Source organism: Lissotriton vulgaris, chromosome 8, assembly GCF_964263255.1.
Source record: "Lissotriton vulgaris chromosome 8, aLisVul1.2, whole genome shotgun sequence".
Lineage (NCBI taxonomy): Eukaryota > Metazoa > Chordata > Amphibia > Caudata > Salamandridae > Lissotriton > Lissotriton vulgaris.
Genome location: NC_141696.1, coordinates 1,579,473,670 through 1,579,490,141, shown reverse-complemented (window position 1 = coordinate 1,579,490,141; position 16,472 = coordinate 1,579,473,670). Strand labels below are relative to the sequence as shown.

The 16,472-nt window shown below is 46.8% G+C and overlaps 1 protein-coding gene across 2 annotated transcripts in view; it reads left to right on the top strand.

Annotated features, from left to right (window-relative positions):
- PDXK (pyridoxal kinase) overlaps nucleotides 1-16,472 on the top strand; it is a 384,182-nt gene that overhangs the window by 315,517 nt on the left and 52,193 nt on the right. For both annotated transcript variants that reach the window (XM_086935883.1, XM_086935882.1), the window contains 2 exons: nucleotides 9,638-9,721; nucleotides 12,666-12,712. In XM_086935883.1, coding sequence (XP_086792009.1) covers nucleotides 9,638-9,721; nucleotides 12,666-12,712 — 131 coding nt within the window. The remainder of the gene's footprint in view (nucleotides 1-9,637; nucleotides 9,722-12,665; nucleotides 12,713-16,472) is intronic.

Here is a 16,472-nt window from a genome sequence, read left to right as displayed (position 1 = left end):
GTTGTACCTGCCAGATTGATCCTTTACAAGCCGAGCTGTCAGATGTTCTGGTGTTGTATCTGCAATACTGATCCTTTACAAGCCGAGCTGTTGGATGTTCTGGTGTTGTACCTGCAAGATTGATCCTTTACAAGCCGAGCAGTTGGATGTTCTGGTGTTGTATCTGCAAGATTGATCCTTTACAAGCCGAGCTGTCGGATGTTCTGGTGTTGTATCTGCAATACTGATCATTCACAAGCCGAGCTGTCGGATGTTCTGTTGTTGTATCTGCAATACTGATCCTTTACAAGCCGAGCTGTCGGGTGTTCTGGTGTTGTACCTGCAAGATTGATCCTTTACAAGCCGAGCTGTTGAATGTTCTGTTGTTGTATCTGCAAGATTGATCCTTTACAAGACGAGCTGTCAGATGTTCTGGTGTTGTATCTGCAATACTGATCCTTTACAAGCCGAGCTGTTGGATGTTCTGGTGTTGTATCTGCAATACTGATCCTTTACAAGCCGCGCTGTCGGATGTTCTGGTGCTGTATCTGCAATACTGATCCTTTACAAGCCGAGCTGTCGGATGTTCTGGTGTTGTATCTGCAATACTGATCCTACACAAGCCGAGCTGTCGGATGTTCTGGTGTTGTATCTGCAGTACTGATCCTTTACAAGCCGAGCTGTTGGATGTTCTGGTGCTGTATCTGCAATACTGATCCTTTACAAGCCGAGCTGTCGGATGTTCTGTTGTTGTATCTGCAATACTGATCCTTTACAAGCCGAGCTGTCAGATTTTCTGGTATTGTATCTGCAATACTGATCCTTTACAAGCCGAGCTGTTGGATGTTCTGGTGTTGTATCTGCAATACTGATCCTTTACAAGCCGAGCTGTCGGATGTTCTGGTGTTGTATCTGCAATACTGATCCTTTACAAGCCAAGCTGTTGGATGTTCTGGTGTTGTATCTGCAATACTGATCCTTTACAAGCCGAGCTGTTGGATGTTCTGGTGTTGTATCTGCAATACTGATCCTTTACAAGCCAAGCTGTCTGTTGTTCTGGTGTTGTATCTGCAAGATTGATCCTTTACAAGCCGAGCTGTCGGATGTTCTGTTGTTGTATCTGCAATACTGATCCTTTACAAGCCGAGCTGTTGGATGTTCTGGTGTTGTATCTGCAATACTGATCCTTTACAAGCCGAGCTGTTGGATGTTCTGGTGCTGTATCTGCAATACTGATCCTTTACAAGCCGAGCTGTCGGATGTTCTGTTGTTGTATCTGCAATACTGATCCTTTACAAGCCGAGCTGTCAGATTTTCTGGTATTGTATCTGCAATACTGATCCTTTACAAGCCGAGCTGTTGGATGTTCTGGTGTTGTATCTGCAATACTGATCCTTTACAAGCCGAGCTGTCGGATGTTCTGGTGTTGTATCTGCAATACTGATCCTTTACAAGCCAAGCTGTTGGATGTTCTGGTGTTGTATCTGCAATACTGATCCTTTACAAGCCGAGCTGTCGGATGTTCTGTTGTTGTATCTGCAATACTGATCCTTTACAAGCCGAGCTGTTGGATGTTCTGGTGTTGTATCTGCAATACTGATCCTTTACAAGCCGAGCTGTTGGATGTTCTGGTGCTGTATCTGCAATACTGATCCTTTACAAGCCGAGCTGTCGGATGTTCTGTTGTTGTATCTGCAATACTGATCCTTTACAAGCCGAGCTGTCAGATTTTCTGGTATTGTATCTGCAATACTGATCCTTTACAAGCCGAGCTGTCAGATTTTCTGGTATTGTATCTGCAATACTGATCCTTTACAAGCCGAGCTGTCAGATTTTCTGGTATTGTATCTGCAATACTGATCCTTTACAAGCCGAGCTGTTGGATGTTCTGGTGTTGTATCTGCAATACTGATCCTTTACAAGCCGAGCTGTTGGATGTTCTGGTGCTGTATCTGCAATACTGATCCTTTACAAGCCGAGCTGTTGGATGTTCTGGTGTTGTATCTGCAATACTGATCCTTTACAAGCCGCGCTGTCGGATGTTCTGGTGTTGTATCTGCAATACTGATCCTACACAAGCCGAGCTGTCGGATGTTCTGTTGTTGTATCTGCAATACTGATCCTACACAAGCCGAGCTGTCGGATGTTCTGGTGTTGTATCTGCAATACTGATCCTTTACAAGCCGAGCTGTTGGATGTTCTGGTGTTGTATCTGCAATACTGATCCTTTACAAGCCGAGCTGTCGGATGTTCTGTTGTTGTATCTGCAATACTGATCCTTTACAAGCCGCGCTGTCGGATGTTCTGGTGTTGTATCTGCAATACTGATCCTTTACAAGCCGAGCTGTCGGATGTTCTGGTGTTGTATCTGCAATACTGATCCTTTACAAGCCGAGCTGTTGGATGTTCTGGTGTTGTATCTGCAAGATTGATCCTTTACAAGCCGAGCTGTCAGATGTTCTGGTGTTGTATCTGCAATACTGATCCTTTACAAGCCGAGCTGTTGGATGTTCTGGTGTTGTATCTGCAGTACTGATCCTTTACAAGCCGAGCTGGTGGATGTTCTGGTGTTGTATCTGCAAGATTGATCCTTTACAAGCCGAGCTGTCAGATTTTCTGGTATTGTATCTGCAATACTGATCCTTTACAAGCCGAGCTGTTGGATGTTCTGGTGTTGTATCTGCAAGATTGATCCTTTACAAGCCGAGCTGTTGGATGTTCTGGTGTTGTACCTGCAAGATTGATCCTTTACAAGCCGAGCAGTTGGATGTTCTGGTGTTGTATCTGCAAGATTGATCCTTTACAAGCCGAGCTGTCGGATGTTCTGGTGTTGTATCTGCAATACTGATCATTCACAAGCCGAGCTGTCGGATGTTCTGTTGTTGTATCTGCAATACTGATCCTTTACAAGCCGAGCTGTCGGGTGTTCTGGTGTTGTACCTGCAAGATTGATCCTTTACAAGCCGAGCTGTTGAATGTTCTGTTGTTGTATCTGCAAGATTGATCCTTTACAAGACGAGCTGTCAGATGTTCTGGTGTTGTATCTGCAATACTGATCCTTTACAAGCCGAGCTGTTGGATGTTCTGGTGTTGTATCTGCAATACTGATCCTTTACAAGCCGCGCTGTCGGATGTTCTGGTGTTGTATCTGCAATACTGATCCTACACAAGCCGAGCTGTCGGATGTTCTGGTGTTGTATCTGCAGTACTGATCCTTTACAAGCCGAGCTGTTGGATGTTCTGGTGCTGTATCTGCAATACTGATCCTTTACAAGCCGAGCTGTCGGATGCTCTGTTGTTGTATCTGCAATACTGATCCTTTACAAGCCGAGCTGTCAGATTTTCTGGTATTGTATCTGCAATACTGATCCTTTACAAGCCGAGCTGTTGGATGTTCTGGTGTTGTATCTGCAATACTGATCCTTTACAAGCCGAGCTGTCGGATGTTCTGGTGTTGTATCTGCAATACTGATCCTTTACAAGCCGAGCTGTCGGATGTTCTGTTGTTGTATCTGCAATACTGATCCTTTACAAGCCGAGCTGTTGGATGTTCTGGTGTTGTATCTGCAATACTGATCCTTTACAAGCCGAGCTGTTGGATGTTCTGGTGTTGTATCTGCAATACTGATCCTTTACAAGCCGAGCTGTTGGATGTTCTGGTGTTGTATCTGCAATACTGATCCTTTACAAGCCGAGCTGTTGGATGTTCTGGTGCTGTATCTGCAATACTGATCCTTTACAAGCCGAGCTGTCGGATGTTCTGTTGTTGTATCTGCAATACTGATCCTTTACAAGCCGAGCTGTCAGATTTTCTGGTATTGTATCTGCAATACTGATCCTTTACAAGCCGAGCTGTCAGATTTTCTGGTATTGTATCTGCAATACTGATCCTTTACAAGCCGAGCTGTTGGATGTTCTGGTGTTGTATCTGCAATACTGATCCTTTACAAGCCGAGCTGTTGGATGTTCTGGTGTTGTATCTGCAAGATTGATCCTTTACAAGCCGAGCTGTCAGATTTTCTGGTATTGTATCTGCAATACTGATCCTTTACAAGCCGAGCTGTTGGATGTTCTGGTGTTGTATCTGCAATACTGATCCTTTACAAGCCGAGCTGTCGGATGTTCTGTTGTTGTATCTGCAATACTGATCCTTTACAAGCCGAGCTGTCAGATTTTCTGGTATTGTATCTGCAATACTGATCCTTTACAAGCCGAGCTGTTGGATGTTCTGGTGTTGTATCTGCAATACTGATCCTTTACAAGCCGAGCTGTTGGATGTTCTGGTGCTGTATCTGCAATACTGATCCTTTACAAGCCGAGCTGTTGGATGTTCTGGTGTTGTATCTGCAATACTGATCCTTTACAAGCCGAGCTGTTGGATGTTCTGGTGCTGTATCTGCAATACTGATCCTTTACAAGCTGAGCTGTTGAATGTTCTATTGTTGTATCTGCAAGATTGATCCTTTACAAGCCGAGCTGTCAGATGTTCTGGTGTTGTATCTGCAAGATTGATCCTTAACAAGCCGAGCTGTCGGATGTTCTGGTGTTGTATTTGCAATATTGATCCTTTAAAAGTCAAGCTGTCGGATGTTCTTTTGTTCATTTTGTCTTTGGTCTACCAGTGCCCTGCAGTGGGCACTATGCAACCTTATTTGTCTGCACTTTCAGCCTTCCTATGTTTATCGGGCCAACCGTCATTGTTGGAGCATTCACTAAAAAGAACGTTACTGAGTACGCACCTGTTTGTTAGCTTTATTTATTTAATGGAGTTCTGTAAGTCTTTTCATTAAGGGCCAGATTCAGAGTTCGCCGGATCGGTTAATCCATCACAGATGCCGCTGTATTACAAGTGCAATTGGATATAATGCCCCAGTAGTACGGCGGACGGGATATCCATCACATTTGTGACAGAGTAACCCTTCTGCCGAACTCTAAATTCAGTCGTAAGTGACTTACCAATGATTAACCCTTTGGTACCACACATCTTTGCAAACCTGATAAAGTTTGGTTAAAATAAAAAGAAAGAAAAATAAAACAGGAAAGAGGAGAAATAGCTGTGGTGACAGAGAGAAAAGAATATTATGCAAAGTAAGATAATCAGCTCAAATGTTCTGCAATATATATATGGAGCCATGGCGCTGGAAGTTAGGATGTGGTCGAGCCAAGCACTGGATATTGGTCTTGTGCGTTGGTCTTTTTTTTTTTTTATAAATGTTTTTATTGCTTTTGCAAGTTAAACAAATCGCATCAGAGGCAACAATACTTATAATCCCCAGTACATGCTGTCTACATCCATTTCAATAGGCTGACATAACTAACACCAATATATCCCATTCAGTGGTTCCTCATTACAAAAAGCAGACAGCCCCACGCAGCATTTAGTCTTATCTGTCCTCCTTCTTTTCACGTAAAGTCATGTTCTGATATCTGGCGCTGCTTAGTTTATGTTGAAGAAGACTTCCATTTATCACAGACGCCATCACTGTTCGGATTCCTGTATTGCGTCTCCATGTGCTTTGAAACATCATACAACTGTGTGAGAACTCCCCCCCCCCCCCCCCCCTGCTGCCAGGTCCATAAAAAGATCAAAGGATAGTAGCTATAAAGTTCCGGGTCACGTATCCCCTAAGGTGGGTCACCCTGTGCCCCTTCATCCGGAACCGGAGCCTCCCTCCGCCCTATGAGCTCTGACTCCGAGCTGCCCTGTGTCGTTTGAGTGTCCCGTCCCACCAGCTCTTGGAACATCACCCCCCAATCCATCAGGACCTCAGGTAGTTTGCCATCCCTCCTAGTGGTGCGCATGTGTCCTTCCTCCTCCAATGCCCATTCCCGGAGGTCTGCCCTCCATTTCAGCAGCGTCGGGCCCTGTTGGGACCACCAGTGGATTGCAATACGACGCCTGGCTGTGACCAGGCCCAACATTAGGAATCGCCTGCTAACTTTTCGTTTGGGATCCCGAAGTATCAAGCCCAGGAGGCACGCGCGCGGGTCCATGTCCACTATACACCCCGTCACCCTTGCCAGAACCTCAAAAACTAAAACCCAGTACGACTGGAGTATGGGACACGCCCAGACCATGTGTATAAAATCCGCTTGTGCACTACGACATCTTGGGCAGTGGGAGTCTCTGGCACTATCGAACGCCTGAATCCGTTTGGGCGAGATATGTATGATATTATACTGGATCTGCTTAAAGCTGTTGCTCACTGATACCTTCCTCACACTTTCGTGTATTTTTCCCACTCCCTGGGGGGTAATCTCCTGCGGACACGCCTGTGCCCATTTGTCCTCCACTGCCAGGTGCCGCAACTTTTTGTCCTCCCGCAATGCCCTGTTTAAGTGAGTCACAAACTTACGGCCCCCCGCCATCGCCAACATAGTAACCAGAGTGCAGGTGTGCTCCGGAGCCTCTGGAAACGATGGCCAGAGCTCTTGCGCTGTCGCCGCTAGTTTAGCGTAGTGGAGGAATTGTCCTGGACCTAACTCAAAGGAGGACACTGCCTCCAGATAGGTAATGAATCTACCGTCTGGGTAGAGGTCCGCCAACATCAGGCAGCCCCCCTCCTTCCACTTGTCCATGGACATGACCTGTTCAATTTGGGCAAAGGGTGGCAGTAACCAAAGATCCATGTCCAGGGCGAACGATCTGTCTCGAATCAGGCGCCGTACTACTCGGTCCCATATCGAGGCCACCAACCACGCCAGCGGAGGGCCTAGGTCTCGTCGTCCTCCCGGCTGCCAGAGCAGCGCTCCCAACTGTCGACTCCCATAAGTACCTGCCATCAGGGACCTCTCCCAGGAGGGGTCCGTATCTAGCCACGCGATAGCATGTTGTAATTGTGATGCAAAATAATAAAGTTCCAGGTCCGGGACTTCTAAACCCCCAGCGCCCCATCTACACTTTAGGACCTCTAGAATCACCCTACACCGCTTCCCGTTCCATAGCAGGAGAACTAATAAGGAATCCAGGTCTCAGAAGACAAGGTGCGGCAGCTCATAGAAGGACCCTTGCATTGTGTATAGACAGCGCGGGAGGACCACCATTTTGATTAAGACGATCTTCCCCATCAGGGAAAGCTTAAGGGTATTCCAAAAGGCGATACTCCCCTTCAGACCCAGGATTATCCTACTCATATTGTGTTGGAAGAAGGTGGACGGGTCCCGTCCGATCCAGATAACGAAGTGTATCGTCCACCCACGGGAGTCGTATCTCGGGGCATTGTACCCCCTCCCAGTCGGACCCCTCCCCGATCGCATAAAGCTGAGATTTTGCGCTATTCACCACAAGACCGGAAGCCGCCGCACACTACGATAAAGCGGCCATCAAGGTCGGCAGCGACTGCGTAGGCTGTTTTAAATATATCATCGCGTCGTCCGCATACAGGGACACCATGTGCTCCATGTCCCCCACTCGAATGCCCTGACGCTCCAATACCCTACGGAGATGACATGCCAGCGGCTCTATCGCCAGGGCAAATAGTAAGGGCGAGAGCGGGCACCCCTGACGCGTCCTCTTCGTTATCGGTATTTCATCGGACACATAGCGCCCCGTGCGGATCCTGGCCACTGGTCGGGTGTAAAGCAGTTGCATCCACTTTACGAACCCCTCCTCCAATCCCATTTTCAGAAGCACCCTCCAGAGGTATGTCCTTTGGATTGAGTTGAATGCTTGTTCGATATCGAGAAATGCTAGTGTGTTCTGTTGGGCACGTCCCCCCAAGGCCTGCATGACATGGGCCCGGCCACGAATGTTCCGTAACGTATTCCTGCCCGGAATAAAACCCGATTGGTCCTCATGGACCAGTCGCCTAAGATAGGGGAGGAGCCTACTGGCCAACACCTGACTGATAATTTTCAAATCCACGTTCAGCATAGATATGGGCCTATACGATCCGGGCAGAGGAGGGTCCTTGCCCTGCTTGGGGATTATGACTATCATCGCTGCCCGCATGGAATCTGGGAGCGAGCCGCAGTCATAGGCCTCCGTTGCAATTTCCAAGAGTTTCGGGACCAAAATCCCCTTAAACTCCTTATACAGTTCAGCAGCCAAGCCGTCCATCCCTGGGGCCTTTGCGGTCTGCAGATGGGCTATTGCGGCTCGGATTTCCTCTTCCCGAAGGGGCCCTCCCAGTTCCTCCTGACCGTTCGCGTCTACACAGGGCAGTTGAACCCCTCCAGGAATGCTTCCATGCCCTCAGGGTTCGCCGAAGACTGGGAATCTAGGTAAATTTTACATAGATGGGACTGAAAGACCTTATTTATCACCTGCTGAGTATACACCAACTGGCCCATCTCGTTCTTTAGTGCCAGAATCGGGTGCGGTTGGGTTTCCACCCGAATTAGACGCGCCAGCAGCCGCGCAGCCGCGCAGCCTTACCGCCCTCCGAATATCACCGCCGTCTACTCGCCGTTCTGTTAAATTTGCTGAGTGAGACCCACGTGTCCCCCAGCTGCTGGCGTGCGGCCGTCCACTCCGGTAGCCATTTTTTGTCCGTGTAAAAGTCTTTTTCCAGCACTGCCAGGCGGTCCTCATATTTGTGGAGGTCCCGCTCTAGCACCCTTTTTACCCCCACCTCTGTAGCCAAACAAATCCCCCGAAGAACCACTTTCATAGCATCCCACTCATTCACCCTGGTGCTAGTGGAGTCCCAATTCACCTCTGGATACCTCTCAAGCCCCTGTGCAATAGCAATTCCGTGGAGGTCGCCTCTGTCAGTGGCGGCCGTTCTCTTTGGCACGGATGTTGCCCTTGGTAAGTCTGGCCCTCAATACCCTGGATGTTGTCTTTGTCACTGGCTTGTGCTGCCCCCCTTGGCACTAGATATTGCCCTCCTCGGCACTTGATGTTTCTCTTGGTAATCCCTTCCATCGAGCCTTGGATCAAACAACATAACGTGCATCACCACTTGCTGCTTTGGAACATGTTATTTCACAGTTTTAACACCAGGTTATTCATCCTCAGAAAATGCTAATAATTCGGCTACCGCCAACAAATGCGTATGCGGCTTAACCTTCTGCAAGCCTAATTGAGGCAATCTCTAATTATTCAGGCTTGTACCCTTACTGTCCTGATAATGATCCTACTATTTTTAAATAGGATCAAAACGTCGTCGACTAATGTAAACAGTTTGCACATTAATCGAATCTGATTAAAAAAAAGTGTATTTACTGTTTCCTCAAGCTTGTTAGAAATTGTGTTCAATATTCCACAAGCTACCCTTTCTTGCCGGATATGCTGTCCTGAAGTGTACTTGTCATGTGTTTATATAGGATGCAGGATTTTGTCCCACTGTATTGATGTGTTTATACTTTTGGTTTTGAAATTTTTGATTGATTAAATTGATTGTCCGGCTGGACACTCTTAATATAGCACTGATTGGAGTCTATATTTATCCTGATGACCATACCTGTTTTTTTAAGGACCATTGTTCTAATACTTAACTGTTACCCAAGGTCCTTATCTACCTTTTGGGTTCCCTTGTGTTTTTGAAAACTTGGTAATCCTGGCCCTGAATTCCCAGGATGTCATTTTTGCCAGTGTCGCTTGTCGTGCCCATAGATGACGCACACCTGTAGCCATGTTGTTAAGCAAAGAAGCCCATCTTGAATTTGTACACACACTGCGAGTGGATAATTTCTCTTCTTTCCCTCTCTGAAGGTTACATGAGAGACAAGTCCTTCCTCAGCATGGTGGTGGATATCGTCCAGGAGCTGAAGAGGCAGAATCCCAAGCTGGTGTATGGTGAGAGCGGGTGTGACCTTAATCCTAAACAGAACCTCATTGCTAACTTGGTGTGGCTTAATCTCAGCCCTAGGTCTCTCACCCTTGGCACAGGTGTGGGGCTGAACAACATTCTAGTATAGGTACTCAACAGCCAATAAAGTTAAACACATATAAAAAAAACGCGTAACAGCAATCACCGACGTGCGTAACACGTATTACGTAAAACATCCGCCTTATACTGGCGTTGTAGCACAGACCGCACGAACACAGCGAGGAGTGAGGAGGTCGCGTTAGAACTGCACGTGAGGTAAGACTAATTGCATCCAGGCAGAGCGCACTAGCAGTAAATATTCGGCTAGAAGCAATACGATAACAGTGTTTAGATTGAGTTTCTCCTATGATCCTTTAGATTAAACTAAATAGAACTTCTGATTAACATGATGGTCTAAACAGAGTTTGTGTTTAACGTTTAGAGTAGCGGTTACTTTAATGTTTGTGCTTAAGTATGAATTGGGAAAGATAGCGTTCACGTCATTAAGTATGTTTATTTGCACATTTCAGATTTTCCCTGATGAAGGTGCTTGAGGCACCGAAATGCATTGGAACCTCACAAAAGTGTTGAAAGATGTTTCAAAATATGTGAATAAAAACATACAAAGAAGAAAATAATCAAGTGAACTTTGTTTTGTGAAGTTTGGTCAAACCACTAGACCATCGGTTTTCCAAAAATTCCCAGCTGAATATTGTTCAGCCCCACACCTGTGCCAAGGGTGAGAGACCTATGGCGCAATAGGTCTGCTACACTAGAATTATTAGTTTACACTCCTGGAGGGGAGCATTACCCTTGAGCACAACAAAAATTTCGATTGAACACGAGGCGGTGCACAACCCAAAACCTTGAGTTAATCTCAGCCCTAATCATAACCTGTAACTCCAAATCTAACCCAGTGAATGGTGAGACTGAACCTAACCTCAGTCCTAAAGTTTAACCCCAAAGCTAAGATGGTTAAGGGGAGGGCTGGGGTTTAACCTCAGTCCTAAAAGTAACCTGTAACCCCAGCTCTAATGTGGTTATGGTGAGAGCTGCATCTAACCTCAGACCTAACCATCATCTTTAACTCCAATCCTGACCTGCTGTTTTATGATCTTAATCTTAACCATAACTCCAAGTCTTATGTGGTGTACGGTTAAACCTGGGTCTAACCTCAGTCTTAACTTTAACCTTAACCAAATGTGAACAAGGTATGCAGTGATAGCTACAAGTGACTTTAACCATAACCCCATCACTAACATTGTGTATTGTGAGAGCGGCACCTAACCTCAGCGCTGACCACACCTTGACCCCAAAGCTACTCTGGAGCACGGTGAGAGCTGGGTGTAACCCCGACCCTAACCTTTAACTCCAAGTCTAACCTGGTATATGGTAAGAGCTGGGTATGACCTTAACAGTAACCAAAACCCAAACACTAACGTTGGGTGTTAAGAGCTAGGCCTGCCTTTAACCATAACCATAAAACTAGTCTGGTGTATACTGAGAGCTTGGCCTAACCTGAGTCCTATCCTTAACCTTTGACCCCAATAATGTGAGATATGGTGAGAGCTGGACTTAACATCAGTCCTAACTAAAACCTTTAACCCTAGAGCTAATTTGGTAGATGGTGAGAGCTTGGAGTGACTTTAGCCCTAACCATAACCCCAACCCTAAAGTGGTGTATGGTGAAAGGCAGGCCTGACCTCAGTTCTAACCATAACCCTTAATCCCAACACTAATGTTGTGTACAGTGAGAGCTGAAAGTGCACTCAACCCTAAATATAACCTGCAACCCTAAGTTGGTGTCTGGAGAGTGCTAGGGATAACGTCAGTCTAAACAATAACCATAATGCCTACCCTAATGTGGTTTATAGTGAGAGCTAGGCGTGACTGTAATCAGTACCATAACTGTAACCTCAACATTAACATGCTATTTAATGAAAGATGCACCTAACCTCAGTTCTAATCATATATTTGAACTCAAAACTACCCTGGTGTATGGTTAACTGGGTGTGACCTCAACCCTAATCTTTGACCTCAACCCTAACCCGGTATATTGTGAGTGCTGGGTGTGACCTTAATTGTAACCATAACCTCAGTGCTATCATGGTATGTGGTGAGAACAGGGCCTAACCTCAGTCCTAACTATAACCTTTAACCCCAAAGCTAACTTGGTAGATGTTGCGAGCTGGAAGTGACGTCATCCCTAACCATAACCCCAACCCTAACATGGTGTATGGTGAGAGCTGCGCCTAACCTCAGTTCTAACCGTAACCTTTAATCCCAACCCTAATGTGGTGTATGGTAAAAGCTAGGCCTAACCTCAGTTCTAACCATAATCTTTAATCCCAAAGCAAACCTAGTGTATACTGAGAGCTGGGTGTGACCTCAGCCTAACCATAACCTTTAACTCCTACCCTAACCTGGTGTCTGGTGAGAGCTGTGGGTGATGTCAGTCCTCGTAACCATAGCGTTAACCCTAATGTGGTGTATAACGAGAGCGAGACGTAAACTTAATGATAACCATAACCCCAAAGCTAAACTGGTGTCTGGTGAGAGCTGGGAGTGGCGTCTGTCCAATCCTTAGCCCAAACGTGGTGTATAGTAAGAGCTGGGTGTCACCTTCATTAAACCAAAGCTAACTTGGTGCTTGCTGAGAGGAGGGGGTGGTGTCTGACCTAACCGTAGCTTTCCATCAGGGCTCTAAACTCCCTTACTCAGCGTAGTGGGTGGGTGCTGCACCGCCAGCCCCCCACTGCCCCCACATGGTAGGGCAATGAAGATGGGTGGACGCAGCTTGGGGAAGCTTGACTTCCTTTGATCTGCCTATGGTGGAGTGCGGCTGGATAGGGCTGCAAGGCTAATCACATCTAACTAGTTTCCAACCACATCTATCCAGTGTCTAACCACCTCTTTGTTGCTTACTTACAGTGTGTGACCCAGTGTTGGGAGACAAGTGGAACGGCGAGGGTGCTATGGTGAGTACCTCCAGTATTGACCCAATTCTCTGCACATCACAACCTGCCCCATCCTCTGTTCCTTCCGCCTTCATCCCTGCAGCCTGGCTGCCTCCACCCTCCTTGTTTACAGCCTCCCTCCTCTTCATCTTCCTCCCCTCACAGCTCTCTCCTCAGCCTCCTTTCCAGCCCTGTACCACCTCCCTCCTTCACTCATATATTTAATGGTTGCAACTCGTAAACAAAAGTGACTGAGGGCTACAGACACACACCTGATTGGTCACAGAAGTTTCTGAGGCTGTAGACACACACGTACAATGACACGTCTGTGTGCTCACAGAGGTATATAAAGTACTGCAGACATACATGTGCATATGGAAATATCTAAGGACTGCAGACAAACGCACATGCTTATTGAAGTCTCTGAGCTGTAGACCCACACACACACACACCAACACACGCTTGCATTCCCATAGAAGTCTCTGAGGCTGTAGACATGCACAAGAGCACATGCTTGCATTCTCATAGAAGTTCCTGAGGCTGTAGACACATACACATACAATGACACACCTGTGTGCTCTTAGAGATATATAAAGGACTGCAGACATACATGTGCCCATGGAAATATCTAAGGACTGCAGACACGCTCACAGAAGTCTCCAAGGGCTGAAGACATAAACACACATATACAAGGACACGCATGTGCCCACAGGAGTAAACAAAATACTGCAGACACATGTGTGCCCATAAAGTATTGAAGTACTGCAGACAAACGCACATGCTTATAGAAGTCTCTGAGGCTGTAGACACGCACACTCACAAGAGCACACGCTTGCATACTCATAGAAGTCTAAGGAGACAGACTCAAACGCGGATGCCCATAGAAGTCTCTGAGGCTGTAGACACACACATACAATGACACACCTGTGTGCTCATTGAGGTATATAAAGGACTGCAGACATACATGTGCCCAGGGAAATATCTAAGGACTGCAGACACACTCACAGAAGTCTCCTAGAGCTGGAGACATAAACACACACATTACAAGGACACGCGTGTGCCCATAGGAGTATACAAACGACTGAAGACACATGTGTGCCATAAAGTATGGAAGTACTGCAGACATCCAAGGGTGCACACTTGCGCGCTCTTAGAAGTCTCTAAGGACTGCAGATAGACACCCACATGAGGCTGTAGACACACACATACAAGGACACATGCATGTTCCTAGAAGTGTCTAAAAGACTGCAAACACTCATGCGTGACCATAGAAGTCTCTTTCCAAGGCTGCTGATGGACAAGTTACTTGCCTTCTGCAACACATTATCTGGTAGAGACATAATCTAGCCGTACATTCCTTACCTATGAATTTCTAGGCATCAGGCTGGATCCGGAAGATTTTTTGATAGCAGTACTCTTGCACACCGATAAGTGGCACCGGTCGACTCAGTGTGATGTCGTAGGTGTCAGGTTTGGCATAATCGTGACATCCGTGTGGTCTGTCTTGGCGACACCCCGGCGCGTTGACTTCAGTACTTTTCACAACTTTCCACGCCGGAAGCGCAGTGCCATGAAGTGACTGACTCTGGTGTGTTAAAAGCAACTAGGGCCCTGAAGGGAAACTGCCTTGACACTAAAAACTGGTTCGCAGTGCGGGGAGGTTGGTAATTAAATTGTTGGCTAGATCATGTCCGATAAGGCGTTACCGAAGGTATGAAACTTGTCCATCTGATAGAGACATCTAGCCGCAGATTCCTTACCCGTGAACAGATACACAAGCAATAACGTCCCAGGAGCTGGGAATGCGGAAACATCCCCCTCCTATAGGACAGAACAGCCAGAAAGGCCCTCCCTGCAGACCTGATTGTCCAGGAAGTAATGATTGGCAAACGCGTGCAGGGATACCCACATGGCCGCCTGGCAAATGTCAAGAACCGGAACACCACACTGAAGAGCTGTGGAGGCTGCCTTAGCCCTGGTTGAATCAGCTCTAAGGCCTTCAGGAGGCTGTTTCTTTGCCAAAGTGTAACATATCTTTATTCAGAGTATGACCTATCGATAGAGGGTCCTCTTCTGTACAGCACGCCCCTTCTTTGCCCCAATGTACCCCATAAAGAGTTGGTCATCCACCCAGAACTCTTTAAGCGATCAAGATAGAACAACAACGCTCTTTTTGGGCCCAAACAGTGGAGACACTCATCTTCCTTAGAAGGATGAGGAGGAGCGTAGAAGGTGGGCAAGGTGATAGTTGGCCCTAGGTTTATTTTTTATTTATTGATTTATTTATGCATTTTTATATAGCGCTGACTTTACCCGAAGGTGTCAGAGCGCTTCACATAAGGAACAGAAATGAAACATAAGGAGAACCATTACAAAGGAACAGATTACTAAAGCATACGTTACTTACATAAGGTAATAGTGACATTTGTGAGCAAACAAAATACATGAGGTAGTAAAAATTGTGCGCATCCAAAAATACATGAGGTAGTAAAAAGTGCACAGGAGGAAAAAGTGCAAGTGTGCAGTTACAAGAGAAGACAAAGTATCATTTGGGGTATAATACTGCAAAAGGTGCTAGACACTCCGGCACAAGAACAAGTGTTATGTAGGCAGAGGTGGCACTTGTGCCAGTATCAAAGGTAAAAACATGTGAGAGGTCGCAAATCGTGTGTTACAAGGGCAAAGTGGTGTGTGCATGTTACAAAAGGGCACAAAACACAGGTACATGGAAAATACTCCAAAGAGGCAGACACTCCAACCCCAGGAATACACTGGGAAGGCACTTCCATGGTCGTGGAAATTATTAGGTGGAACGGTGTCGCCACCTTGGGCAAAAAAGAAGCCCTAGAGTGAGGGGCAAAAGGTGCACACATCAAGAAGGTGAGAACCAAGTTATGGTCCCACTGGCGCATAATAAAGAGTGAAAGGGGAACAAATGAGTATGCCCCTTCAGGATTCTCTCTACGAGACATATTTAAAAAGTCATGGTTGAGCTGGCAACCGAAGAAAAGCAGGCAGGGCAGAAAGGTAACCCTTCAGAGTGCCCAGAGCAGAGCCCTGCTGGGCCAACGAGAGAATGAAAAGAAGAATGTCAGAAAGTGAGGCAGACAGGGGGTCCACAGACTGTACAACATTTACAAAATATTTGCCAACAGCGGGCGTATTCAAACTTTGTGGAGGGATGCCTGGCTGCCTGAATAACTTCATAGACTTCGGGAGGACGGTCTAGAGCTGTCAACTTTCGCCGCTCAATCTCCACACAATGAGGCAGAGGGCTGGCAGGTTCGGGTTGAAGACCCTCCCCTGCTACTGCGACAGAAGATCCCCCCAAAGTGGCAGCCTGATCGGAGGATCAATGCTCATCTGCAAAAGCTCGGGCTACCAACCAAACTCTCCGGGCCCAGTCTGGAGCCAGAAAGAATGACTTGAGCATTCTGGGCAGGAGTTGTATTTACTTAAAGCCGTACAGGAGGCCTGAGCTCCACTGGAGATGAAAAGCGTGGCCTAGTGAGAGCCGCCTTGGAAACTCCAACACACAAAACTCCTGACATTGCACGTTGTCTTCGGAGGCAAAGAGATCTAACCAATGTTCTCCCGCTGTTGAAAGAGACGGTTCGCCACCTCTGGATGAAGACGCCAGTTGTGCTCTGCTAGGCACCGACAGCTAAGCTTGTCCTCTCCGGCGTTCAGGGAACTGGCCAGGTGTTGAACCACAAGTGTTATGGCCCATCGTTCTAGCTAAGTCCAGAGATGCTGGGCCTCTTCTTGACAGAGGGTCCAT